Below are 27,922 nucleotides of genomic sequence, written 5' to 3' on the forward strand. Positions count from 1 at the left end.
GGGACCCCTGGTATAAAGCAAGTAAGAACTTTTGAGAGTGTCTTAAAAATAATAAGTGAGATAGACTCTGTGGGAATATCCCATATGTTCTCAGGAGAAAAATCCACCTGGGGGATAAAGTAAACAAATCAACAGGCTCTTGTGAACAAATACTCTTTTTCTTTTTCTTTTTTTTTTGGTAACTTCAAAATATGCAAATTCAGTAGGGGGGAAAAAAGGATCACCACCCTCCCCCAAATTCCAGAATGTAATTTGGATCCCAAAGGTGTAATAGCATTGTTGCAAACTCTGCTTCTAATTGGAACTCAAAGATTACTAATTGGATGCTGTTTATTATCCCAGGAATTGCTGCTCTTGCTGTTTGATTAAAATAACCCAAATGCCTTAATCTGGGGAAAAAAATGGCTGAATATACAGAATGGAGTGAAATCTGGTAGAGATAATTTAAAATGCTTACACGAAAAGCTCTAGCAATTTTAATTCAAATTGCTGGGTCTTGTTTTTGTCACCTACCGCACACAAAGAAATGGAAGTGACTGCAGTTACTTCTGAAACATGACAAGAACTAGCTGTAGAAGCAAATGTACAGCTAGTCTTCATTTTATGACCACAATTGGGACCAGGATTTCTGTTACTAAGTAAGGCAGTAAGGCTCATGTTGCATTATGAGCCACGGTGGTTAGAATGCAGTACTGCAGGCTACTTCTGCTGCCTGCCAGCTGCCTGCAATTTGGCAATTCAAATCTCACCAGGCTCAGCCTTCCATCCTTCCAAGGTGGGTAAAATGAGAACCCAGATTGTTGGGGGCAATATGCTGACTCTGTAAACCGCTTAGAGGGGGCTGTAAAAGCACTGTGAAGCGGTATATAAGTCTAAGTGCTTTTGCTGTTGCTATACCCAATTTTCCCATCTTTTTTTTGCCATGGTTCTTAAGCAAATCACTGCAGTTGTTAAATGAATCACATGAACATTAAGTGAATCGAGCTTCCCCCATTGACTCTGCTTGTCTAAAGCCAGTTGGGAAGGTCACAAATAGATATCACATGACTCCAGGATGCTGCAAATGTCATATATGCCTGCTGATTGCCAAGTGCCTGAATTTTGATATGTGACCATGGAGATGCTATGGAAGGTCATAAGTTTGAGGACAGATTGCAAGTTACTTTTTTCAGTATCATTGTAACTTCGAACGGACACGAAATAAATGTTTGCAAGTCTTGGACTACCTACCGTGTTTCCCCCAAAATAAGACCCTGTTTTATATTTTTTTGAACCCTGAAATAAGTGCTTGGCCTTATTGCCATGAGCTCAAAAGCCCGATTGGGTTTATTATCAGGGGATGTCTTATTTCGGGGGAAACAGGGTAGGTATGCACAATGTATATACACAAGATGGAACAGCTGACCTTTCCCAGACCCATTAGGTGAATATTGGCTCCAAATTTGTTCTTCTCTGAACTTTGTTTAGATGTGAAAGCATCAGATAATCAAAGGTTATCTTGGTATGTTCATTTCAACCATTCTTTCCTTCCAGCCGTTAAGCCCCCTGAAGGTTAGGATGGTATCTTGCTATATACTTTGTAGATCTTTATTCAAGAAGATCTTGTTAATTTGTTTTTAACATGTAATTTTTGTTCCTGGTTTATTTTTTTCTTACTGTAGGGATTGGGTATGCTTCTCAAGTGATTGTGGTACTCCTTAATTTCTATTATATTATTGTCCTGGCTTGGGCCTTGTTTTACCTCTTCAGTTCATTCACCATAGACCTTCCATGGGGCAGCTGTGATCATGAATGGAATACAGGTAATATTTATATTCTGCTACAAGGCATTGGCTACTCTTTCTCTGAACAGAATCTTATTTTTTTCTTAAAGCCATTGACATTATTTCATGTTCTGTTGCATTTCCCTTTTATGCTTCCACTCATTATTGATTTCCTTAATCTCCCACCCAGAGGTGGTATTCAGCCGGTTCGTACTGGTTAGGGTGAATCGGTAGCGGCAACTGTGGGTGCACCCACCCACCCCTGCATAATGCTATCCTACTTAGCCATGTTTTTGAGGCCAGGCGCATGCGCGGAAGGCCCATGCACGAGCAAAGCGCATGCATGATTATGGGCGCAGCTCGTTGCGCCCATGTAACACCTCTCCTACGCGAGCTGCACTGGCTCCCGGTGGTCTTCCAGGTGCAATTCAAGGTGTTAGTTATCACCTTTAAAGCGCTCCATGGCTTAGAACCTGGGTACCTATGAGACCGTCTTTTGCCACCAATAGCCTCCCACCGACCAGTTCGTTCTCACAGGGAGGGACTACTCAGGGTACCGTCAGTCAAATTATGCCGACTGGCGACTCCCAGGGGGAGGGCCTTCTCTGTGAGGGCTCCAACCCTTTGGAATGAACTGCCCCCGGAGATACGAAATATCCCTGATCTCCGTGCTTTCCGCCGTGCCCTCAAAACCCTGATGTTCCAACAGGCGGGGCTAAACATATGAACATGTGAATGTTTTTAAAATGTTATCTAATTTTAGGTTCTATTTAATTGGGCCAAACTATGTTATAATAATAATTTTAATTAGCAATTTTATGATGTTTGTATATCTATATTTTTCTTGACTGTACACCACCTTGAGTCCTATGGGAGAAAGGTGGTATAGAAATATAATAAATAAATAAATAAATAAATAAATAAATAAATAAATAAATAAATGCGCAAAAGGCCAGGTGCATGCACAGAAGGCATGCACGCGCATGAAGCACGCATGCATGCCGGGTGGTGAGAACTGGTGGTAAGAATATTGGAAACCCACCGCTGCTCCCACCTCACTTCTTTGTATATTCCCCAAGATAAAAAAAACAATGTTTATGAGAAATGTGAAAGAAATCTGTTTACAAAATAAACTAAAACCTTGTTGCTACTCAGACAATTGCACACAGAGGTGGGTTTCAGCAGGTTCTGACCAGTTCTGGAGAACCAGTAGCAGACATTTTGAGTAGTTTGGAGAACCAGTGGAAAAAAATCTGACTGGCCCCGCCCCCATCTATTCCCTGCCTCCCAAGTCCCAACTGATCGTGAGGAAATGGAGATTTTACAGTATCCTTCCCCTGGAGTGGGGTGGGAATGGAGATTTTGCATTATTTATTTATTTATTTATTTATTTATTTATTTATTATTAATTAAATTTATATGCCGCCCTTCTCCGAAGACTCAGGGCGGGCTTACAATGCACTTATAGAAATAGCCTTCATTCTTTTGAAGCCTTCATTCTATTAGGGCTTTTGGCCCCCCATAAACGGTGTTTCTACAAAGTCAGCTTATTGCCCCCACAATTCGGGTCCTCAATTTACCTACCTCAGAAGGATGGAAGGCTGAGTCAACCTTGAGCCTGGTGAGATTTGAACTCGCACTAATTGCAGGCAGCTGGCAGCTAAGTGCTACATAACAGCACTTAGTCCGCTGCACCACCAAGGTCTTTACCCTTCCACTGCCACACCCACCAAGCCACACCCACCAGAACCGGTAGTAAAAAATGTTGAAACCCACCACTGCTTGCACAGAATAGCTATCATCTGATTTTCATAGAACAGAGTTTGAAATCGTATCTCCTGTTTGCTCCATGCAAGAATCCAAATTAAAACAGCCACAGGATCAGTTTCTCTGGCAACTTTCTGTGGTAAAAAACAAAACGTATCTCTTTCTGAAAGATGTGAAAGAAACAGGACATAGGTTTCTGAAACTCAAGGACAAAAAAAAATCCAGTTATTGGTTTTAAAAAGCTTTATTAAATGCAACCTATCCTTTCCATAGATGAAGAGAACTGTATTTTTAGATAGGAATATAGCCCACGACTGTAGTTTTTGAGTATCCTTTCAGCAGCAGGAACAAATCTGTGGTCTTAAAAAAAAACCTGATTCGATACAATCTTTGGTTTAAAAGCTGTCTGCAAGTAACTGTTTTTAACAATGTTCTTTTCCTCATTTGTCTACTGGTTGGGAAAACGGAAATGTGAGAAGAACAAGTCCTCCCTTCTTTTGGTTCTGGTCCGATCTTCCATTGGCCTAAGGTCCTTCACATAAAAAGTATTTCTACCAAGGGGTGGGCTTCAAAAATTTTAGCAAGTGGTTCTCTGCCTGGTTGCTGGATGGGCGTGGCCATGGTGGGCGTGGCCTCCTGCATCACAGAGGGGGGGCTTTTGCCCTCCCCGGCCTCTGGAGGCTTTTCTCAAGCCTCCGGGAGGACGAAAATGGCCTCTCCGGGCTCTGGAGGCCAGAAACACGCCTGTTTCTGGCCTTTCTGAACTTCCGGTAGGCCCATTTTTCACCCTCCCTGAGCCTCTGTGTGCATCCTACACTTAACTGCATCCAAGTGGGAGGGGCAGGGTGGGGTGGGAGGGGTCAGCCAAGATTGGGATTTGGGGGTTCTCCGAACTGCACAGAATCTTAGCTAGAGGTTCTCCCGAACTCCTGCAAACCCCCAGCTGTTCCTACCCTAACTTAAGGTTTTGCAATTCTATTGCTATCTTTTCCTAAAGATGATTGATTGTACCCCGTAACATATTTTATTGGATGCATTAAAAGTATGTGTGGCTTACTTTATAGAGAACTGTGTGGAATTCCGGAAGAATGCCTCTCTAAATGTGACAGTGGAAAATGGCACCTCTCCTGTCATTGAATTTTGGGAGTAAGTAAAAATCTTAGCCTTCTTTCTAAGAAGCGTCTCTTTCTCCAATAGTGGCCACGAGCAATTCATATGCGTTTTTCATTGGATGCACTAGTATTGGTATAATAATCCTTCATATATTCAACTAGCATAAATATTACCAAATGTCCCTTCACTTATTTCTTACCAAAATCAAGCAAAGGTGCTTTATTGGAACATCTCCTACCAAGAACTTTATACAATAATGTAATAAAGAATATAAAACCTTCAGAAGATCAGCTTATTTTTAGAGGAACGAAAAGCATTTCAGGTAATAATTATTACCCTATCTTCAGATGCAGGATGTACCTGACTGCCAGCTGAAGATAAAGATAAGTTGATAAGACGACTCACTTTCACTTTAGGGAAACTAAATATTAGGTTGGCTATCTCTGAGGATGGCACCTAACAAGACAGAGAAATATCCTGTCAATATTTCAAAATGGATCCTCCCCTAATGTGATTTTCCCTTAGTTACCTACTAAATACGTGTCCCAAATACTGCATTCAGTTTTGGTCGCCACGATGTAAAAAAGATATGGAGACTCTAGAAAGAGTGCAGAGAAGAGCAACAAAGATGATTAGGGGCCTGGAGGCTAAAACATATGAAAAATGGTTGCAGGAACCGGGTATGTCTAGTTTAATGAAAAGAAGGACTAGGGGAGACATGATAGCAATGTTCAATATCTCAGGGGCTGCCACAAAGAAGAGGGAGTCAAACTATTCTCCAAAGCACCTGAGGGCAGAACAAGAAGCAATGGATGGAAACTAATCAAGGAGAGAAGCAACTTAGAACTAAGGAGAATTTCCTGACAGTTAGAACAATTAATCAGTGGAACAACTTGCCTCCAGAAGTTGTGAATGCTCCAACACTGGAAATTTTTAAGAAGATGTTGGATAACCATTTGTCTGAAGTGGTGTAGGGTTTCCTGCCTATGCAGGGGGTTGGACTAGAAGACCTCCAAGGTCCCTTCCACCTCTGTTATTCTAAATTTCTAAATATTTGGAAAGCGCCAGCTAAAAGAAAGCTGTTGCAAGGCAACATGTAAAATACATTATGGAGAAAACAGAAAACTGTTTTTTTCCAGGACTACAAATGAAGCAAAACCTATTCAATATTTCATTCACAGGCGAAGAGTGTTAAACATTTCTGACGGCATAGAACATTTGGGCACAGTGCGTTGGGAACTGTCACTGTGCCTCCTTCTGGCCTGGATCATCTGTTATTTCTGCATTTGGAAAGGGGTTAAATCTACAGGCAAGGTAAGCAGCTTCGTTTCTTTTCTAATTTCTAGATACCTGTCAGGTACCCTGTTTTTCCCAAAATAAGACATCCCCTGATAATAAGCCCAAAGGGGCTTATTGCATGGCAATAAAGCCAAGCACTTATTTCAGGGTTCAAAAAAAATATAAGACTTATTTTCAGGGAAACACGGTACAGAGATTCAGGGACATCAGTTGGGTTGCAGGGTAGAAGATTTAGTAAAGATTTATTCAACATAAATCTTATATTTATTTATTTATTTTATTTATTTATTTTGTTGCATTTCTATGCCGCCCAACTCCCAAGGGATATTATTCTCTATATACAAGAATCTGGTCAACTTGAGTTCAACACCAAATTGGTGCCATATAAGGTTCAATGGAATTCATAAGCGGTTGGACAGCTGTGGGAATGCAACTATTCTAAGCTGATGATGCATTTAACTCTGTCCCCAACTCTGCCTGTTCTTCTTCTTCTACACTTGAGTGATGATTCTTTAGATTAGTTCATCTTGGAGCCAAGTAGAAGGGATCAACCATGGTGACCATGGTCTGAGATATAATTGTTGCAAAAGCAATAGGAAAAAGTGACCTTAATGCTATTGTAGTTAACTTTTTTTTTTTTTTTGGCAAATGGGACATCGAAGATATGGTCCAACACTATCACACTTGACTAAAAGGAGAAATTTCTAAAAAAAAAAAAAAAGTGAAGGGACGGAGTGAAAAGTAAATAGAAAGAAAAGTGAAGAGGGCCAAATCATGGTGCTTGGAAGTTATTTATTTATTTATTTATTGTTTGTTTGTTTATTTAATTTATATGCCGCTGGCTCACACTGAAGAATGACTGAGTGGTTTACAAATCATACATATTAAAATAAATAAAAAACAGTAGATAAAAAAGCCTAAAAAACCCCAAGACAAGAATGACACAGTGGTGACAATTTCCTTATTAATCCACCAACCCTAACCTCCAACATAGAACACCCCTGTCAGGACCCCAAGTCAACCCACAGAGTCACATTTTAATACCCTTCTGGAAGGACAAAGTGGGGGGAGGGGGAAGACCTCACCTCATTGGTAAGAGATATTCCAAGACCCTAGTCTGTTTCTTTTTTGCCTTTTCAAAATTGTACTAGCTGCATGTGTGAAAGATATGACTTGAAATAGGTATCAAAGACTATATGAGCCAGCAATGTGCAGCAGCTGCCAAAAAAGACAACACAGTTCTAGGCTGCATAAACAGAGGGATAGAATCAAGATCACGTGAAGTGTTAATACCACTTTATAATGCCTTGGTAAGGCCACACTTGGAATATTGCATTCAGTTTTGGTCGCCACGATGTAGAAAAGATGTGGAGTCTCTATAAAGAGTGCAGAGAAGAGCAACAAAGAGGATTAGCAGACTGGAGGCTAAAGCATAGGAAGAACTGTTGCAGGAACTGATTATGTCTAGTTTAATGAAGAGAAGGACTAGGGGAGACATGATAGCAGTGTTCCAATATCTCAGGGGCTGCCACAAAGAAGAGGGAGTCAAGCTATTCTCCAGAGCACCTGAGGGCAGGACAAGAAGCAACGGGTGGAAACAAATCAAGGAGAGAAGCAACTTAGAACTAAGGAGAAATTTCCTGACAGTTAGAACAATTAATAAGTGGAACAACTTGCCTGCAGAAGTTGTGAATGCTCCAACACTGGAAATTTTTAAGAAGATGTTGGATAACCATTTGTCTGAAGTGGTGTAGGGTTTCCTGCCTGGGCAGGGGGTTGGACTAAAAGACCTCCAAGGTCCCTTCCAACTCTGTTATTCTATTTCTATTTCTAGCTAAGTCTAAAGCTTGGCTTGAATAGAATAGAACAAAGCACACAACGGCAAACTAATGAAGCTGAACCAAGTGATCATTTTAAGAGGGGGATGGCACCTCTGCTTCGTATCAAGACCGTTTTTATCTGACACCCTCCCTTACTTTATACAAAATACTGTGGCCGTTTGGGCTTATAAATATATTTTTCATACATTTTTGGAGCCATTTCCAAGCATTCTGTTTGGAACATCTGGGAATAGAAAGTAATGAGAAAACAGTCTTCTCCTGATAAAGTGGAAACCAAAATGTGTTTTATTAGATCAAATGAAATAAATGCATAGCAGATGATTGTATAATTTTCCTTCACTGGAAAAGAAAAGATTATCCCGGATAGACTTGTCCACAATGATGAAAGTTTGCTAAGCGACTCAGGTAATTAGGTTTATACTAAGCCTCAAAATATGTAAAAATACATATTCCATGGGCATAAAGAAGATGGTCATATATAGGAGGAAGGAGTATAAAAAATGAAGCTCCATATAAAGGTAAAGGTTCCCCTTGCATATATGTGCTAGTTGTTCCTGACTCTAGGGGGCGGTGCTCATCTCCATTTCAAAGCCAAAGAGCCAGCGCTGTCCAAAGACATCTCCATGGTCATGTGGCCGGCATGACTAAATGCCAAAGGCGCACGGAACGCTGTTACCTTCCCACCAAACGTGATCCCTATTTTTCTACTTGCATTTTTTACGTGCTTTCAAACTGCTAGGTTGGCAGAAGCTGGGACAAGTAACGGGAGCGGCACTGGGGATTCAAACCACTGAACTGCTGACCTTTCGATCGAGAAGTTCAGCATCTTAGCCAATGAGCCACTGCATCCCTCGAAGCCCCATATACGGTCTATTATATAAATTACATTAAATATTTGAATTGACTGCCATTTTCTTTTAAATCCTTCCTTGCTCATTGGATACATGTCCTTTGAACATTCCTAAGTAAGTACTCCAACATTTTCTCAGTAAAAATATTGATTAATAAAACATATCGCAATTGTCCCATGAAGCTTGAATTTTGGTACCTCATGTATACACACCCTGTGTATAGACACCCTGAACACACAGACACACACACACACACTGTCACACTCTCAAAGGGCCTGATTTACCTCAAAATAGAAAAATGCCCAAAAGCAGTATTTCTCAACCTAGACAACTTTTATGAAATGTGGATTATTAATTCTCAGAATTTCCCAGCCAGCATGCCATGAAGTATCTGTCTTGAATGCTAGATGCCTGTCAGGTCCAAGGCCAAACTGAGTCCAATCCTTCATTTGCTTACACCTAATGGATAGAATCTGGCCAAACTAAAGCCATAACCGTTAAACCATGATTTATGAATGAAGATGGCTGTGCAAAATGTTTGTCCTAGAACAGTTTGACTTTTCTGAGTGTTCTGAAAACGCTTCAAAAGTTTTCTGATCCAGGGTAGTTTACCTGGGCCACCTCTGAAAAGATTGACAGAGCTATTTCAAGGCTGGAATATTCCATGATGGAACATTTTGCACACATCAGTTTTTGAACTAGCACATTTTGGTCATTTGACAAACCATGGTTAAGGAAACAAGGTTTTAGCATGATCTTAAGAATCCATCCAGGGAATGCATTACTCTGTCTATGTGATTCATGCAGGCATAGTTGCTGTATTGCAGAATATTTTTCTTTGAGCAGATAGTAACTACCGGTAGATGCCAAGATGGATTGGTAACTAAGCTGCATCCATGTCTTCACAGTTAGAGAGGTCTGTGGGATGTGATGTGCCTTGAAACTCCTTAAGTCAGCCTGGTGGAACCTGGTGCCCTGATTCCGTTAGTAAACATTTAACTCCTCTCTTGGCTTCAGTAAATAGAGTGTTAATGTGTGAATAAGGCAAAACAGAACAGGTTGCCCTTTAAAAAAAAATGTGTAGAGGTTGACATTTTGACAGGTGTAGCTTGGGTGACATCTGGAAGCCAATCTGCCATCTGCCAGAGGGATAATGAAATAAAAGCTTGAAAAACAGAGCCGGTAATCTCTTAAAGCCATTGGCCACTATTTCCTGAATAGAGAGTGAAAGTTTCTTAGGGGGAAACACATTATTTTGAGAAGTGAGGGGCAGTTGGCACACAGCTGACTTGATTTTATGCAATGAGTTTCAAACTTGGCAACTTTTCAAACTTGGCAACTTTACAATGAGAAGACTTCAACTCCCAGAATTCCCATGTTGGCTGAAGAATTCTGGAAGTTGAAGTCCACAGCCCAAAACAGGAGGTACTTAATTTCTTCTCTTTCTACTTTATATACTATTAAGCTCACTATTCCAGACACTTTTTGCAACACAACATGTGTTTTTGGTAGAGGGCTTCCTAGATTGTTTTATTTTTTTTATCTTCCATTTTTTTTTTATCTTCCCATGTAATAGAATCCCATATAAATCCCCCTCACCAAATGTTCCTGCCTGTTTCTGAGAGCGTGTCCCTCTTCTTCATAATACTTAATAATTAATGGGCAGGTTTTATTTTCATTTTAAATAGAAGGAATTTCCCAGTCTGGAATGATACAGTTCCTAGAAATTTATAGCATGTGGTAATTCTACTCCTCCTTAATTCTGGAATAAGAAAGTGATTTAAAGGTCTAGCATTGCTTGCATACATTTAAATGTTGCACTTTCCATGATATGGGTGGTGTAGAAAATAGGCAGCTATTTTTCACAATTAATGCAGTAAAATGGGTGCATGTGTTAGTCTACCGAAGCTGATTTTTTTTAAAAAAATAGTAATTTATTAAGAATTATAATTACAACAATAAAAACTGATACAAACTAAAAAAATCCCTAAAAGAATAAAAAGTAAAAGTAAAAGGTGTAGAAAAGAAAGAAAGAAAAAAGAAGAAAGAATAGAAAGGATAAAATAAAAAAGAGAATATAGTAAAAAAAAGAGAAAAGAAATATATAAAGAAGTGACTTCCCATCTTCATTACAAGTATAAACAATTTTGGTAACTTATGAATGTCTCTTAAAGTGGAATAAATGATCTCGTTTCCCCATATCCCATCTCTTATCTAACAAATCCATAAAACCTCATTCTTCATAAAACCTCAACATCAAGTGAAGTACTAGTACCATTTATAAAACCTTAATAAGACCACACATGAAAGACTGCTTCCAATTTTGGTCACCACATTACAAAAACAATGTTGAGGCTTTGGAAAAAGCGCAAAGAAGAGCAACTAAGATGATTAAAGGCTGGAGACTAAAACATATGAAGAACAGTTGCAGGAATTGGATAGGGCTAGTCTAGAGAAAAGAGGGACTAGGGGTGATATGATAGCAGTATTCCAGTATTTGAGGGGCTGCCACAAAGAGGAGGGGGTGAATTTATTTTCCAAAGCACAAGAAGGCAGGACAAGAAACTGGATGGAAACTAATCAAGGAGAGAAGCAACCTGGAATTAAGGAGAAACTTTCTAACAATGAGAACAGTTAACCAAGGGAACAGCTTGCCTTCAGAAGTTGTGGGTGCTTCATCACTGGAGATTTTTAAGAAGAGATTAGACAGCCATTTGTCCACAATGGTATAGGATCTCCTACTTGAACAGGGGGTTGGAATAGAAGACCCCCAAGGTTCCTTCCAGCTCTATTCTGACTGAGGATTGTTTAGTCCTACCATAGTCAGCAAAAGTGCATTAAGGATTACCAGAGATAACAATGTATTTATTTTAGTCTTGATCAAATAAACCAATTTTATATTCCCTTCTTTTGCTTCTAATAATACTGATAGTTCCTTCAAATAATGTCAATGTTCCAGTGATTCATTGTCTCTTCTCACAAAATTTTTCAAAATTTTAACAAGCCTCTTTTATAAATCCAATATAAGAAAACTATCCAGGTCACTCTGTTGGTTTGTTGTTTGTATATCTTTTAATTATTAAGAAATCAGTCAGTGTGTATCCTGTATATTCAATGTAACATGTCTTTCCATGTCATTCTTGTAGCCTGTCACTTTTAAATCCATTTTCAATCCAGTCTCAATCTTGTGAGGTAGAACTTGTTCTGTAACATCTTTTGTGCACAGTCTACCTATAGAGCCAGACCCCGTTAAAATTAATTTTTGGGACTATTGAACAAAAGTATCCTTAACTATGTCCAATGTTAAAATATTTTGCTTCATTCTGTATTAGTAACTGAGTTCAAGAGTTCTTCTCCTTTAACTGTAATATTTAGTTCCTTCTTGTTCTCTCTAGTGTCCAGTTTTTAAAGGTTTATGTTCTTTTCAATTCAAAAAACATTTTCCTATGGGAAGGATTCTTTATAATTCATTCCAAAATCTTATTTCAAATTTATGTAGACCCTTAATCTGTTTGTAACTTTCTAAAATCAAAGGTTTATTCACCATTTTGCTGTTAATTGTCCCCACCCCACCCGGTTTTTAAAGTCCTTAAACTTGAAATTAAAACTTCTTTCTTTAAAGTTTGAAGGAAATTCACCAATTTTCCGTCATGTTGATCCAAAAGTTTCAAAAAGGCTGAAAAATACTTAGTAAGCAATGTCTGATTGTGATTAGAAAGGGAAGAAGCAAATTTAATGTCCTTTCAAAGAGGTTGACCATGGTTTGAGCAAGATGACCATTCCCTCGTCTTCCAGAGTTTAAACTGCCGAAGAACGTTGTCTTGCAGTGTTGTCATGAGAAGCAACTGTCTGGAGCACTTGTGGGCAATCTCAAATCCTCTCTTTATCTGGAGTGGATTTTAAATAGCCCATCTAATTGATGGCTTCTTGTTCCCCAGCTCTGCCCACCAGCTCTGCCTTTTGCTAAGCCATCTTCAGTTTGTCATTTCTTCCCCAAATATCCCACAAGCTGATTTTTTTTTTCAGCTAGATGTTTGCATAAGGAATTATTGATTTACTGGATGTGGAGTGGATATCACTTCTGTTAAAAGTAAATCAGATCATGGTTTATAATTGTACTGAACAACCCTGATTTATGTTGACATTGTTACATTGTATAGGATATTTCTCTAAAGCAGGGGTGTCAAACTCAAGGCGTCACGTTGTCCAGGGGTAGGTTCTAAATTTTTTTACTACCGGTTCTGTGGGCATGGCTTATTTTGTGGGTGTGGCTTTTGATGGTCATGTGACAATTATTTAGGATTTAGCAGAGGTACTGGTCTACCAGGCTTTTAACTGCTTGCAGAGCTGTACCGATCTACTCATGTATTTTTGCAGGCACTGGTCTACCCATTTATTTTTGCAGGCATCAGTCTACTCATATATTTTTGCAGGCACTGGTCTGCCCATTTATTTTTGCAGGCATCGGTCTACTCATTTGTTTTCTTTTAACACTGATCAGCTGTAGGGCGGCCCTTTGAAGCCCCGCAGCAAGAGTTTAAACAGCTTTTTTCCCTCTAGCCATCAGCTGGGACTCAGGAGGCAGCAATAGATTGGGGGTGGGGCCAAATAAAAGGTAAGAATAACGCGGAGGTGGGTGGGGTGAAAGGGGGGGCAGAACTGGTTCGGTGACATCATATCGTCACCGCTACCGGCTCAGTGGAACCAGGCTGAATCGGGAGAAACCCACCACTGACGTTGTCATCATGTGACGTTGTCATCATGTGATGTTTTGAGACTTTTCTCCCCTTCGCTAAACTGGGGTGGGCATGGCCAGCATGTGATGCATCTGGCCCACGGGCCGTGAGTTTGACACCCCTGCTCTAAAGGGTCTGCATAAGAGGACTATATCTTCTGCATTAAATATCAACATCTTGGAAAGCCGCCTTAGATCACTTCTGGTTATCTATATAGCCAGAGTCTTCCTACATAAGAAGTCTACCACGGCTCTGGCATGGCGTATAAAAAGTTCAATTTTTACACCAAGTTCAAATTTGTAATCCCAGCTCCATGATTAATGTTCCTCTCATTTCCTGGATCTATTTGCTATCCCTCAGTGGTGGGGGTACGGTCTTCCTCTTAGATGAAGACTAATGAGTTCATGCTTTCTCCAATCCTCAGACTTTCCCCACAGGTTTGCAAATCCTTAGCTTCATTTCCTACCTTCATGAAGTTAATTTGCCATGCTGAGCAGCAATTCACCATTCTGCATTTAGACAAATTAATCTGCTACAACCTCAGTTGGGTAGCGCTAAGAGACCAAAAGTCCTAATATTGCATGTTGAGTAGCAGCAGCAGCAGCAACTCAGGATTTCGGAAAGTCTTCCCCTCTCCATTTGCTTTCTAAGAGATTAGAAAGGGATTTGTTTGTACTCTGAGGTCAGCAACTCATGGCTCAGGGCTTCATGAAGCCCCTATCCTTGATTCAAAATTTTGCTTTCAACCTCCAAACCCAGTTACTCAACTCTGACCACAGCTTTGCTCCTGAGGTTCTTGGAGGCTGATTTTAAAGAAAAATGTGAGCTCCACATGCAGAAATTATTCAGCCTTTTTTTATTGGCTGAATAAGAGCCTGAAACTAGGCGATCAGCATGCAAAGCATGTATTTCACATTTGGGAGAACCGAGGCAGCAAAGATATCCTTTAAAACAGTGGTGAAATCCAATTTTTTTTACTACCGGTTCTGTGGGTGTGGCTGGGTGGGCATGGCAGGGGAAGGATACTGCAAAATCTCCGTTCCCACCCCACTCCAGGGGAAGGATACTGCAAAATCTCCATTTCCTCCCCACTCCTGGGGGAAGGATATTGCAAAATCTCCATTCCCACCCCACTCTGGTGCCAGGCAGAGGTGGTATTTGCCGGTTCTCCGAATTATTCAGAATTTCTGCTACCGGTTCTCCAGAACCTGTCAGAACTTGCTGGATTTCAGCCCTTTATTTATTTATTTTATTTTATATCGAATTTATATACCGCCCTTCTCCCTAAGGACTCAGGGCGGTGTACAGCCAAAGTAAAAACATAAACTACAAACATTAAAATACAATTAAAAAGATATATATATATATATTTGGCCCCATAATTAAAAGCAATGACAAAACCATTAAAAACATTTTAAAAAAGTGTTTAAAGCCCTGCTTTAAAAGTTCCATAATTAGTCCATACCTAGATTTATTTTCCCACTTCTCATTACTTTTATTTTTCAGTTTCCCTTTAATGTACGAAGTTTGCTTCTTCTTTGTCAGATAATATCTTTGCAAATATCATTTTATAGCGATATACTCTAAGGTAACCTGAATAATTTTGGAACATTTCTAAAAATCAGATTAATTAAGAGAAAGGCTATGTCTACATTGAAGCATCAGCTGACCCAAAACAATCCTGCCTTGGATGCTTTTCCTAACACATGCTGGGATCCCGCTGTGTAAGGAAATGGCACACGATGAAAGCTTTTCTTACAGTTCTGAAACCCCAACAGAGGGAAAAAATGATGAAGGTAGTAAAGGGAAAAAACGCTTTTTCTAAAGTTCACAAGACTTGTTTCATCATTCCAATATCCCACGTTGGGAAGGAACATTGGATTAATTCTTGCTTATTTATGTAACTGGTGCTATGTAACATCTGGCTGAGGACTTAGATGAGGAGTTCGAAAAGGCCAGTTTTAAGTTTGTTTTCAGCAATGGATGCTCACTGCATGATTTGGGGCCAGTCTCATTCTCTCAGCTCAAAATGGAGGAGCTTCTGGATGAAAAATGAGAGAAGCCTGAAAAATTTAAAAAGAATAATAAATTCTGGACGCTCCAATCTACAATGGCTGATGTAGGCGGGGAGTGATATTTCATTTAGTCCATATTTTTAGGCAAAAAATATCTCATTTTTCAGACTTATTTATCCTGGTAAAACAACATTAGAACCATCATTAAAAAGGTACAACAAAGAATGTTCTTTCTGCATCAACTCGGGAAGTTCAGGCTGTCCCAGGAGCTGTTGATACAGTTTTATGGAGGAATTACTGGGTCTGTACAGAAACCAAACAGGACAGGTACAGACTCCACAGAGGTGGGGTTCACTTACCTTCCCTACTAGTTTGCAAATGTGAGCGTGCGTGCACGGGTGCTCTTTTCGCTCGCACATGCCACTTCTGCGCTCGCACATGCCACTTCTGTGCATGCGCATGGCTTTCTGTGCATGTACAGTAGTTGCGCATTACGTCCGGGTGGGTGGGCAGCGCCTCCCACAGTCGCTGCTACTGGTTCGCGTGATCTGGAGAGAACCGGCTGAATCCCACCACTGGTTAGGACTGCAGAAAGAACAATTGCAACCAGTCTGCCTTCCATAGAAAGAGGACTGAGAAAATATCTTATAGATCCCTCACATCAGTGGTGGGTTGCCCCCAGTTAAGACCGGTTCGCAAGAACCAGTAGTAAAACTGACAGGAAGCCCCGCCCACCGCCCCGGATGTCGTCATCAGCGATCTGCGCATGCGAGCGTGCGTGCGTGCGTGCGTGATCCCGTTGTGAACCAGTGGTAAAGGTAAGTAGAACCCACTCCTGCCTCACATCCTGGATATAAAACATTTCAACTCGGGACGCCGGAACAGGACAATTTGCCACAGGACAATTTGCTGCTGGACAATTCAACAATTCAATTTAATTATTTAAAATTATTTTAAAAAATATTTTAATTTTTGTTATTCACATTTTGTCCCTCCGTTGGCATCCTTTCTTTAATGATTCTATTCCTCTATTTCTTTGTTATTAGTGTCACTCTTGTCCCACAGTGAGTTGTTCTGTGGTGAGTTGGCCGTGGCAAATTGTCCCGTGGCAAATTGGCTACGGTGAGTTGGCCATGGCAGGTTGGCTGCAGCAAGTTGTTCATGGTGATTTGGCTGTGGTGAATTGTTGTAGACCCCAGGACACTGCTTATAGGTCATTGCATGCCAAAATAACTAGACACTGACAGTTTTTCCCCTCATGCCATCGTTCTGTTGAACACCTAATTCTCGCAGTACTGCCTAGTATCTATGTATATTTATCCATGCTGTAGTGTTATTATTATCCTTCTTGCTATCTACTTTCTCTTCTGATTGGTATTATTATTATTACTCTGTTGCTTTGCATGTAGACTGGGAGCTTCTACACCAGAGACAAATTTCTTGTGCGTCGAATCACTCTTGGACAAATAAAGTATTCTATTCTATTCTATTCTATTCTATTCTATTCTATTCTATTCTATTCTATTCTATTCTATTCTATTCTATTCTATTCTATTCTATTCTCTACTAGCTACAGTTCTAAGGATCACCATTTGTTGTAAATTTCACAATAGCAATGTTTTGTGGCATAAGCATTCCTAGATTATCTACTTTTATTTTTAGGCAGAACCTATCTTCGATGTTTACATTTGTGAGGTTGCCCATATTTCTGAATTTTGTGATCACTTTTTCAACTCTGATTCTTTAAAAAAAAAAATCCACTTATTTTTTAATTCTGTGTATAAGTTTTCTTCCCTGATCTTTTGCAACTGTCACCAGTGGGTGGCAAAAGAATCAATACCTCTGGCAAGTTCTCATCTCTGATGTAGGGGTGTTTTGGAAGAAGGATCTGTGTTTTTCAAATGAACTGGTGCTTTAGTTAGAATATGAAGACCAAGCTAGAAATAATGTAGGAGGAACCTGGGCCAAAGAACATTCATCTACCATGACAGTTGCAAGTCACAATAAAAGCTGTGTATTCCTGTCCAGGAGGTAATATTTCTCTTCTTGGAATGCAATCACTAGAAGGGAGCAGTTATAAGACTGGCTTTGAGTCTCACTGCAACGAACATCTGGTGATATCTGTAGACTTCAAGGTGTGACCCAACAAGGGTCATACAGTTTTAGTTTCTTATCTGTAATACGGTATTATGTTCTGATTATTTTAAAAGAGAAAGGATGTAAAAGTAACTATGTGAAGGAAGGAAGTTGGTTTGTGAAGTTGGAGGAGGCTTAATACATTTCATGGATTTTTCCATTTCAATCATCCTCCAAATCTCTCCTGAATTTATTTATTGTTTATTTATTGGTTCGATTTACATGCCGCCCTTCAGGGACTCAGGGTGGCTTACAATGCGTTAAGCAATAGCCTTCATACTTTTGTATATATCTGCTTAGTAGGGCTTTGGGGCCCCCTAAGCGGTGTTCTTTATTATACAAAGTCAGCTTATTGCCCCCACAATCTGGGTCCTCATTTTACCTACCTCGGAAGGATGAAAGGCTGAGTCAACCTTGAGCCTGGTGAGATTTGAACTTGCAGTAATTGCAGGCAGTTGGCGGCTAAGTGCTATTTAACAACGCTTTAGTCCGTTGCTCCACCAAGGCTCTGAATATTAGAGATTCAAGGATAGTTTATTGCACTAAACTCTCCCTCCCTCACTTTCTGGGGAGCAGAAACAATTAAACTGGACAAATGAAGCGAAGGAGAAATTTAGTTCTACTCCTTTAACTGTGCAATTCCAACCTAATTGCACCTCTACCCAACTGCTTGGAAATATTTCACTTTGCTTCTTCTCAGATGGACAATATGAGTTTTAAGGGAATGAGGGCATGATAGTGGTACAAAAAAACCCCCAAACCCTCTGTGAAGTGTTCTCAAACATTTTCCATTCCATCACAGCAGTAGCTTCACACGTCTAAGAAACTTGTCAAGGTATTTCAATATCAAAGAAGAAAACACTGGAGGGAGAATTCAAGTCCCCTTCAGATGAATGACATGGAATAAGTCCCTTGGAAAAAAAAAACCCATGTGAACTGGACTGAACAAAATTAATTTTATTATACAACACCATGAAGCAGTGAACAATATTTTGATCACAGTAGGCTTTCTAGAAGCGAAGTCCCTCCGAAACACTGTTTTAGAAACAGAGGGAATAAAAGGTCACATATAAGCCAAACATCTGTTATTGCTTCTTTGAATCAACATGAATCAGCAGTGTTGGATTTTTGCCAGGCATTACAACAAAGCAAATATTCTGGTGCTTCCAGGAAGCCCATTCCATGCCATTAGATTCATTGGTAAGTTCTTGAAATCCTAGAGCCAAAAGCCTTAAAATGCGCCGTGTGTTATAACCTTCAGAGGATGGCTCAAGTCTACTGAAGTACAGATGGGAGAACTTCAGATGAAGCGATGTCCCCATAGCTGCATAGGCAGATCACTATCGAAAGCCCCAGGTGCCAAAAGATGCATAAAGCTATGCACATCAATCAGAAGACAATATTGAAAAATGTGATCAGATTCAGGCAGCAAATCTCTTATGAGATTTGCTGCCTGAAACCAAAGGTGGGATGTAAATCTAACAAATGAATAATAAGAAAATTGATAAGGAAGGAAATTAAATCGGAGATGGGTGGGAAGATTCTAGGAATGTCTACCTATAATCATATATTACTTTTGTATCAGCTGTAATTCTCTTGGCTTCCCTCTATAAAATCCGAGAAATGCTAATACATCAAAGTTTTTGGGGCTCATTGTGCCCCAAGTCTTAGAATTCCTAGGGCTCCAGAAAAGAAAATGTGTGGAATAATTACCGTTTCCCCTAAAATAAGACATCCCCTAATAACAAACCCAATCAGGCTTTTGAGCGCATGCGCTAAAATAAGCCCTCCAAAAAATAAGCCCTCCCCAAAAATAAGCCCTCCCTTAAAATATTTAAATGCATGCGCAGCCAGTTCCCACCATTTTCTCTGGTTAGGGTTAGGGAGACAGAGGTGGAAATCAGGTAAGACTGCAAGAGGAGTCCCGTCTTGCTCCATGTGCCCCAAAATAATAAGACCTCCCCAAAAATAAGGCCAAGTGCTTATTTTGGGGTTCAAGAAAATGTAAGACAAGGTCTTATTTTCGGGGAAACACAGTACTTAAGAGCATAATGCAGATTTGCCTTTTGTTCTAGGCATCTGGTGTGCAAGGTAAGTTGTAGCATTCCATGCAAACCATCCATCATCTAGTGCATTTCTGGCTATGTTTCTCCTTGATTTAGTGCCAGTCTCTCAAGTCTTTTGTATTGTATTGGAAGGAAAGTGTTTCATAGGTTTTCCACCTGAAGAATACTTGTCAATCTTCCCCAGTAGACCAGACAGAAACCACTACCAGGTGAACTAATTCTACTTTATTGTAAGCTATGTTAACAGAATCTTGCAAGTCTGAAAGTACAGTTCTCCCACTGTCACCTGTACAACCTGGGTCTAGGACAACTCTCTGCGGCCATCTCACACTGGTCAACTTCTCCTATCCATCTCGCCATTGTCAACCTAGCATGACCATCCAGCCATGGCCAACTCACAGCAGGACAACTCACTGCAGCCAACTCACCATAGAACAACTTCTCGTGGGGCAATTCACGGATTGCAATAAATGTTATCTACTACTGTTTCTTCTACATTATTTCCATTTTTGTCAATAGAAACAGTGGCAGATAACATTTATTGTATTGAGTTATCCTTTGAGTTATTTATTGTGTTGAGTTATAATGCCGCGTAACGGGGTGAGCTCCCATTACTTGTCCCAGCTTCTGCCAACCTAGCCATTTGAAAGCACGTAAAAAATGCAAGTAGGAAAATAGGGACCACCTTTGGTGGGAAGGTAACAGCGTTCGTCCTCTCCAATCCTTGAGGTGCAAGAAAAAATGGAAGAACGCTTAGGAACCTGTTCAAGGACAATGAATGTCAAAAGCCAAATACAGGCCAAAATGCTTCTGATGTTCTGCTTTGGGGTTTAGTCATGCCAGCCACATGACCGCGGAGACGTCTTTGGCATTGGCTCTTCGGCTTTGAAACGGAGATGAGCACCGCCCCCTAGAATCGGGAATGACTAGCACATATGTGCTAGGGGAACCTTTACCTTTATCTTATCCTGCAAGGAATTGTCCCCTGGCAAGTTGTCCCATGATGAGATGGCCATGCCGGGTTGGCCACTGCGAGATGGCTACAGTGAGTTGGCCATGGCAATATGGCCACAGCAAGATGGCTGTGGCAAGTTGGCTGCAGAGAGTTGTCCCATTCTGGTACAACCCAATAACTTAGCAAGGGAGACCCCCTGAGCTTCTCCACTATACAACTGTGGGTTATGCTTCCTCTTATTGACTGCTCCCTCTTATTGACTGCTCCTTAGGCAGTAACTCTTTACTCAGTCTCTCAAGATCATTCCCACATACAATTACACACTATGTGTAGTTGTTCCCCTCCCTATCTTTATTTATTTCAATACATATCGTATTTGCCTACCAACACTGTCTGCACAATCCAGGTCTGTAATACTGCAATTGCGGTACATCTTTTGGTTGAACAGAGGAGCAGTTTTATCATTTCTCTTCATCTTGAGTGGGTTTCTCCTTTCTTATAGCAAAAATAACGAGTGAAAGATGGGCATGGGGTCTTGATTGGATGCCAGTTTTTGAGTTTCATTATTGATCAGCTGATCTGTGTGTTGTCACTTATAAATATTAAGTGGGAGAACCTGGTAAGAACAAAAGTTTTTCGGAGGGTTTGGGCAGTGGAAGTACTTAGAATTATTTGCTTTTATTCCAGTGGGTGAAAAGGTTAATAAATCCTTGGGAGGGAGATTTGGCTTAAAGAGGATTTGATTTATGCTGTTTCTAGCTTGCAAACTAAAAATCCAAATTAGTATAAAAGCTTGATTGTTTTGTTTTTATGGCAGGGAGAGAGGGAATATCTGTAGACATGGAAAAGCACAGAAGCAGAACAGGGCCATGATTTAAAAAAAAAATCTTCCTTCCTATTTTTTCATTCAAAGTAAATGTTCCATCATCCAAGAATGCATTGAATACACAGGTTATTCTTCATGACAGTATCTAAACTTGCTTTTTTAGGAGAAAGAGTGACAGAACCTAGGGGCGGAGTCAAAAGAGGAATCAGCCTACAGTCTGTATGTAACCACAAATGGATTTAGTCTAACTCCTCTTGAATTCCGTTGACCCTTATCTAATGTCAAGATAGTGCTAACTGTTAGTTGAGTAGATTCCTATGCATAGGAATGAACAAATTAGTTTAATTGGAACATCACATATGGTCCTGATCTTTCACGCCTGATAGATTTGGAAGCACTGATAACACAACTACTGTAAGTAACAGGATTCTCGTAGGCTGCATGGATACATGGATGGTGAGTCAAGTCATGCTGACTATTCCCTAATAGACTGCATAGCCCTATCTACAGCTATCTATTGTAATTCAGAAGATACTTGGTTCAACTAACAGCTTATATTAACATAGTAGCCCTACTTTTTGGAAACTTCATTCATTTCTGGAATCCGTATCTCATCAAGCATTTGTAGAATTGTATGGTACTTTAATAAGGGACGTGGTGGCTCAGTGGCTAAGATGCTGAGCTTGTCGATTGAAAGGTCGGCTGTTCAGCAGTTCAAATCCTTAGTGCTGTGTAACGGGGTGAGCTCTCATTACTTATCCCAGCTTCTGCCAACCTAGCAGTTCGAAAGCACGTAAAAAATGCAAGTAGAAAAATAGGGTCTACCTTTGGTGGGAAGGTACAGCGTTCCGTGCACCTTTGGCATTTAGTCGTGCCGGCCACATGACCACGGATACATCTTCAGACAGCACTGGCTCTTTGGCTTTGATACTGAGATGAGCACCACCCCCTAGAGTCGGGAACGACTAGCACATATGTGCAAGGGGAATCTTTACCTTTACCTTTATGGTACTTTATCTTTTAGGGGGGCATTGATTGTGGTGACTTGTGGACAAGAGGTGAGAACAAAATTTCCTTTCAGTGTTTTGCTTTAGCTATATTTCAGATAATATAGTTATTTCCATGCTGTACTTAATTTATCTACCGTACAAAAAGGTTAAGTGTTGAGCCAGTTAAGTGGACATGCATGACTTGCAAACTCTTTTTTTTTAGCTGTAATTTCAATCCAAAAATAACTGAGAGAAAACCTCCTTTGTGGATATATTCTAAGCCAAATGGATCAAAGAATTAAAAAGGGTTTTGTTTTAGAATTCCTGTTAATATGTATTTTTCCAATTGAACCATAACTTTTATTTTTAAAATGGAAAAATAGTGAATGAAATTTTGAAGCTTCAATGATTCCTTGTCAGTTGGAGGCTAAATGTAATGAATGGGTTTCACAAATCAGAGTAATGTTTACTTTAATTACAGCCTGTTGAGTGAACTTCATTCAGGCATAACACCAAGGTACAAGTCTTGGTTAGAAAACACAATTGCTGGATTTACAAATTGTGCTAAATCCAAATCAAGACATTTTCTGGCTTTATGTAATGTATTGACTCAGCCGTGGCTTTCTGTTGCTCAGTGATCAATAGTCGCTTCCATCACCAAATCTTGTATGTAAAACGTTTTGAATTCAATCTCCAGTAATTCTCAATGAAAACAAATTCATGGGTTAGCTTGGGAATAATTTTTCTGCATAAGTAGGATACCCCACCAGTTAGAATAAATAATTGGGATTTTAAATTTTATAGATTTGGGGTTTTAAATTGGGTAGCCAATGATTTAATTCTTTTAATTATCTTAACTTTTGCATTTGTATGTTTTTTAATTTTGGCTGTTCACCGCCCTGAGTCCCTTCTGGGAGAAGGGCGGTATACAAATTAAATAAATAAATAAATAAATAAATAAATAAATAAATAAATAAATAAATAAATCAGGATTCTTAAATGTTGTTCTTCTATCTGTCCTAAAACTCCGTAATTTGCTCAATGAGTGTCAGTTATCATTTTTGTTGCAGTTTGGGAAGAAATAAATCATTTTTTTTTCATAATATATGTTTAATCTACCTATCAAAATGGTAACAGAAGCTTGAAACCTTATAAAATAAAATATTGACATTGGAAATAATCAAACTAAAATCATGTTTTGCAGGGTAAGCTTGTTTAGTTTTGCTAACAATTTTTTTTTTTTTGAGAGAGCCACACATCTCATTTATTTTGGATCAATGCTTGCTGTTTGTTGTTCTTTGTGCAACAGGATGTAGTGGATGGAATTCCTTACCCACAACGCCACTGCATCCTCTTAAGGACAGCTGCATAAAACCCTGGCCGGAATGCAACCGGATGGGTAGTGCTGCCCATGCTAGTGCTGCCATCAGAGGCTTTATTTCAAGGAAGTCCTCTTTTTCCTGATTTACTCAGGAGGGACCAATGACAGTTCTGCTTATTCCTTAATCACCAATCAAGCAGGAGAGTGTGATCTAAAGCAGGGCTCTTCAACCTTGGCAACTTTAAGACTTGTGGACTTCAACTCCCAGAATTCCTCATCCAGCAAAGCAAAGCTGGCTGAGGAATTCTGGGAGTTGAAGTCCACAAGTCTTAAAGTTGCCAAGGCTGGAGACCCCTGATCTAAAGGCTGGGAATGAACATCACTGATTGATCAAGAATTCATAGAATCATAGAGCTGGAAGGGACACTGGAAGTCTTCTAATTAAGTCTTTGCTGTTCATATTAAAATTAAAGAACTTAGTCATTGGCATCCTTCAGTTTCAAGAGACTATGGTATTGTGCTCTGGAAAGAGGTCCTAAAACAGCATCTAGTGTGACTAAAAAGGCCAATTCGAGAGTGGCAATCCCTTCCACACTGACGGCAGATACATTCTGTCCCCTGCCCAGCCCCCAGATTTCGCTGGTTCCGGGACTGCCTCTTTGCCTCAGCCTGCCGAACATGTGTCTCTTCGAATTGGAGAAGGCCATGCTGCGTCTTTAGCCTCCAAGCTGAACGATCGGAGGTCAAGGTTTCCCAGTTGTTAATGTCCATTCCCAGGGCCTTTAGGTCCCTCTTGCAGATATCCTTATATCGCAGCTGTGGTCTCCCTCTGAGGCGCTTTCCCTGCACTAATTCTCCATGCAGGAGATCTTTCGGAATCTGACCATCAACCATTCTCACGACATGCCCCAGCCAGCGTAGACGTCACTCTTTCAATAGTGTATACATGCTAGAAATTCCAGCACGTTCCAAGACTGCGCTATTTGGAACTTTGTCCTGCCAGGGGATGCCAAGAATTCATCGGAGACAGTGCATATGAAAGGTGTTCCACTTTCACTTCTGCCGTGCCTAGAGGGTCCAAGACTCACTGCAGTACAAGAGTGTGCTCAGGACGCAGACTCTATAGACCTGGATCTTTGTATGTTCCATCAGCTTCTTATTAAGCCATACCCTCTTTGTAAGTCTGGAAAATGTGGTGGCCGCTTTACCAATATGTTTATTCAGCTCAGTACCTAAAGAGAGAGTGTCAGAGATAGTTTAATTAAAGAACTAGAAGAGAGTTAAAAGGTAAAGATTTCCTCTGTCCAGTTGTATCTGACTCTCAGGGGTACTGTTCATCTCTGTTTCTTAACCGAGGTCCAAAGACACTTCCGTGGTCATGTGGCCAGCATGACCAGTGGTGGGATCCAACTGGTTCGGGTCGGTTCAGGCGAACCGGTAGTTAAATTGCTGGCTGGCTCTGCCCCGCCCTGCCCCTTCCAGGAGTCCTCATGCGCCCCATTTTGGCTCCCAGGTAACACAACAGTGCATATATAGGCATGCATGCTATAGAATAAGCACAATCATCCACAATTTGCCAAGTACATCATAGCAGATGGACACAACTTCAATTCAGGGGTCTCCAAAGTCTTCAGCTCATCGGCCCCTTCATGAAGTTTCAGGTCTCCAAACCTTTATTCCATGAGAATAATTTAATAAATACTACTTGAACCAATAGTATTATGAAGAATAAAAGGACCAACATTGACCCCTTGGATAGTTTCATTGACTCATGGGGTTCATTGGTGGCTATTTTGGGGAGTCCTGCTCTACCCATTTGGGAAGAGTTTTCTCGGAGATGTTTTTTGTTTCTCACATTCTTTTCCCTTTTTCACACTTTTTTCCCCCTTTTCACTTTTGTTTCACATTTTTCACATTCTCTGGCAAGCAGGAGGGAAAGAACAGACGATTCCTACTGGTGTTCTGAATTGATTTTTGCAGAGACCTTGTGAAATTAGCCAGAAGTCAGAAGCTCAGGAAGAGTCTGGTAACATCTTTTTCCAACTAACAAGTTCCAACTTGTGTCTTTTAATAAAATATGTTAGTCAGAAACAGTACTCTCAGACTCCTGAATTTTGCTACCACAGACCAGTTTGGCTGTCTTCCTACAAAAGGCTGCATGTGAGGATAAGACGGCAGGCAGCTATCCCTCCACCATATCAAATCAGATCAGATTAAATCAAAGCAGTCTTCAGTAAGATCATGGACCACTAGGACCATTGCTCTGTATTAGACGTTGATTCCCTTAACCTTGTTCCTAATTATTCTTTATGATTTATTATTGGTGAAAATAAAATTGCTGCTTGTAATGAAGAGAACACTTATGATGCTGAGGAGAAATGCCCAAAATCTTTTCAATGTGACAGATGTTGACAAGAGAGGAAAAAATCTTTCAAAGGGAGAAATTGCATTTTACTAGTAGCTGCTCAAATATGCCAGCAGGAAACTCTGCTAAAGATTGCATGCCAATTTTTGAGGCAGAAACTGGGCACATGTCAGAGTGATGAGCTATTTGTCTGCAGGTATTTCCTTCAAATGGACCCAAAGCTTTTGATTCTGTTCTTTTGGAGTTAATGGGAAGGGGAGGGGAGGAAATGCAGGTAGAATTTAAAAAGTGTTTTAGATTGAATTTCTCTCCTTATTCCCTGGCTCATGATCTGTTCCTAGTGCCTGTTTAAAATTACTAGGGCCCATCTCGAGAAGAGATTTTGTGCCTTCTGTTTCTCTCTTGGGTTTAAACTTTATATGGAAGGAATGGAGAAACGGGATAAAAGATTAGTGAAATTAGAAATATATACAGTAGGATTTAGTATGGGCATTGATTGCATCGCTTCCCATTGATTACAATTGCTGTTGCAGTCCTGCTGTGCTAGATATTGGAGTATGGCGAAGAAGGACACTGCAGAATGGTGACATTGTCTCCAGCCAGCTATGAAGCACAGGATATGCAAGAGTACTTCAAGATATGGGCTCTCCAGAACATACTGGAACCTCCTACACTATCTGGTCCTATTTTCAGCTGTGATTTCATTTCTATCTACTACATAGTACCTTACCCAATAAGGCATAATTATTAAGAAGTGGGATATATGCTGTTCACTGCTCAGACTTAAAACCTGGATAAGGTCTGTTGTGGCCCCTCAGCGGCCTGTGTGGATTGTAGCTGATTCCGACAATGAGGTGGCTGGTGTGGTGCTGCACCAGCAGCCTGTGCAGCTGGCGCTCGAGTCAGACAGTGAGGAGGCTGGAGAAGATGTGGTGCCAGAGGCAAGGATTCAGCCAGGGCCTCCAGAACCTCCAGAAGCTCCTCTAAGTGAAGAGGATGAAGAGGAGGAGCCCTCTTCTCAATGCACGGGTGCGCAGAGCTGCCAAAAGGCAGGAGTGGCTGCTCAGGAGGAGGTCTCCTCGAGAATAAGGCTTGGGGCTAATTGGCCACTCCCTTAGCCTATTTAAGGAGGAACGCCGTTTGCAGGAAGCTGTAGGGAACAACTTTAGTTCACTCTCTTTTGTGTCTGGATTTTCTGCAAAATTGCTTCTGGGTTTTCTGCCAACTCTAGTAAGACTGTGATTACCTTATCTTAGAATGCTTTTAGGCTGTTAAGGAAGTTTATTAACAGCCTTTGTTTGGAAAAGACTGAGTTATTTTAGTAAATTTAAATTTTGGACAGACTTTGTGTGTGCTGTGTTCTTTGCGGTCCTTAGCTGGGGCAGAACAATAACTGACATTTCCAATTTTGAGAATGACACACGTATCCAGTGGTGAAATCTTCCATGGGTTGCGACCAGTTTGCTGCCCACGCATGCACAGTGTGCGCCAATTTCATGCTGCGTGTGCATGCGCAGTGCATGCCAAATGCACACTGTATGCACACACATGCGCAGTGTGCACCAAATGCACACTTTGTGTGGAAAAAGGAGCCATTTGAAGGTAAGTAGAACCAGGGGGGGGACATCTGTGCCGCGCGATTTATATTCGCTAGAAAGCAGGATTTCCTGCTTTCTAGTGAATATAAATTGCACAGCACAGCTGATCGTTGGAAATACCGCTTCGGCCAAACCGGTAGCTTTTATTACTACCGGTTCGCCTGAACCGGTGCAAACTGGTAGCATTTCACCCCTGCATGTATCCCTAAAACAACTCTCTTCTTCTTTTCACCCTTCTGTATTCCTCAGCCAAAGTTGAAAGAGTAAGGTGGTGTTACATA

General features: G+C 40.5%; 1 protein-coding gene across 2 annotated transcripts in view; it reads left to right on the plus strand.

The window, feature by feature from the left end:
* LOC117655397 (sodium- and chloride-dependent GABA transporter 2) overlaps nt 1–27,922 on the plus strand; it is an 86,192-nt gene that overhangs the window by 15,423 nt on the left and 42,847 nt on the right. The window contains exons 4-6 of one of the 2 annotated variants that reach the window (XM_034402813.2): nt 1,662–1,802; nt 4,595–4,676; nt 5,825–5,957. In XM_034402813.2, coding sequence (XP_034258704.1) covers nt 1,662–1,802; nt 4,595–4,676; nt 5,825–5,957 — 356 coding nt within the window. The remainder of the gene's footprint in view (nt 1–1,661; nt 1,803–4,594; nt 4,677–5,824; nt 5,958–27,922) is intronic. The other variant, XM_034402814.2, reaches the window with a different exon arrangement.

This window comes from Pantherophis guttatus, chromosome 7 (genome assembly GCF_059756535.1).
Source record: "Pantherophis guttatus breed Tessera chromosome 7, ASM5975653v1, whole genome shotgun sequence".
Lineage (NCBI taxonomy): Eukaryota > Metazoa > Chordata > Lepidosauria > Squamata > Colubridae > Pantherophis > Pantherophis guttatus.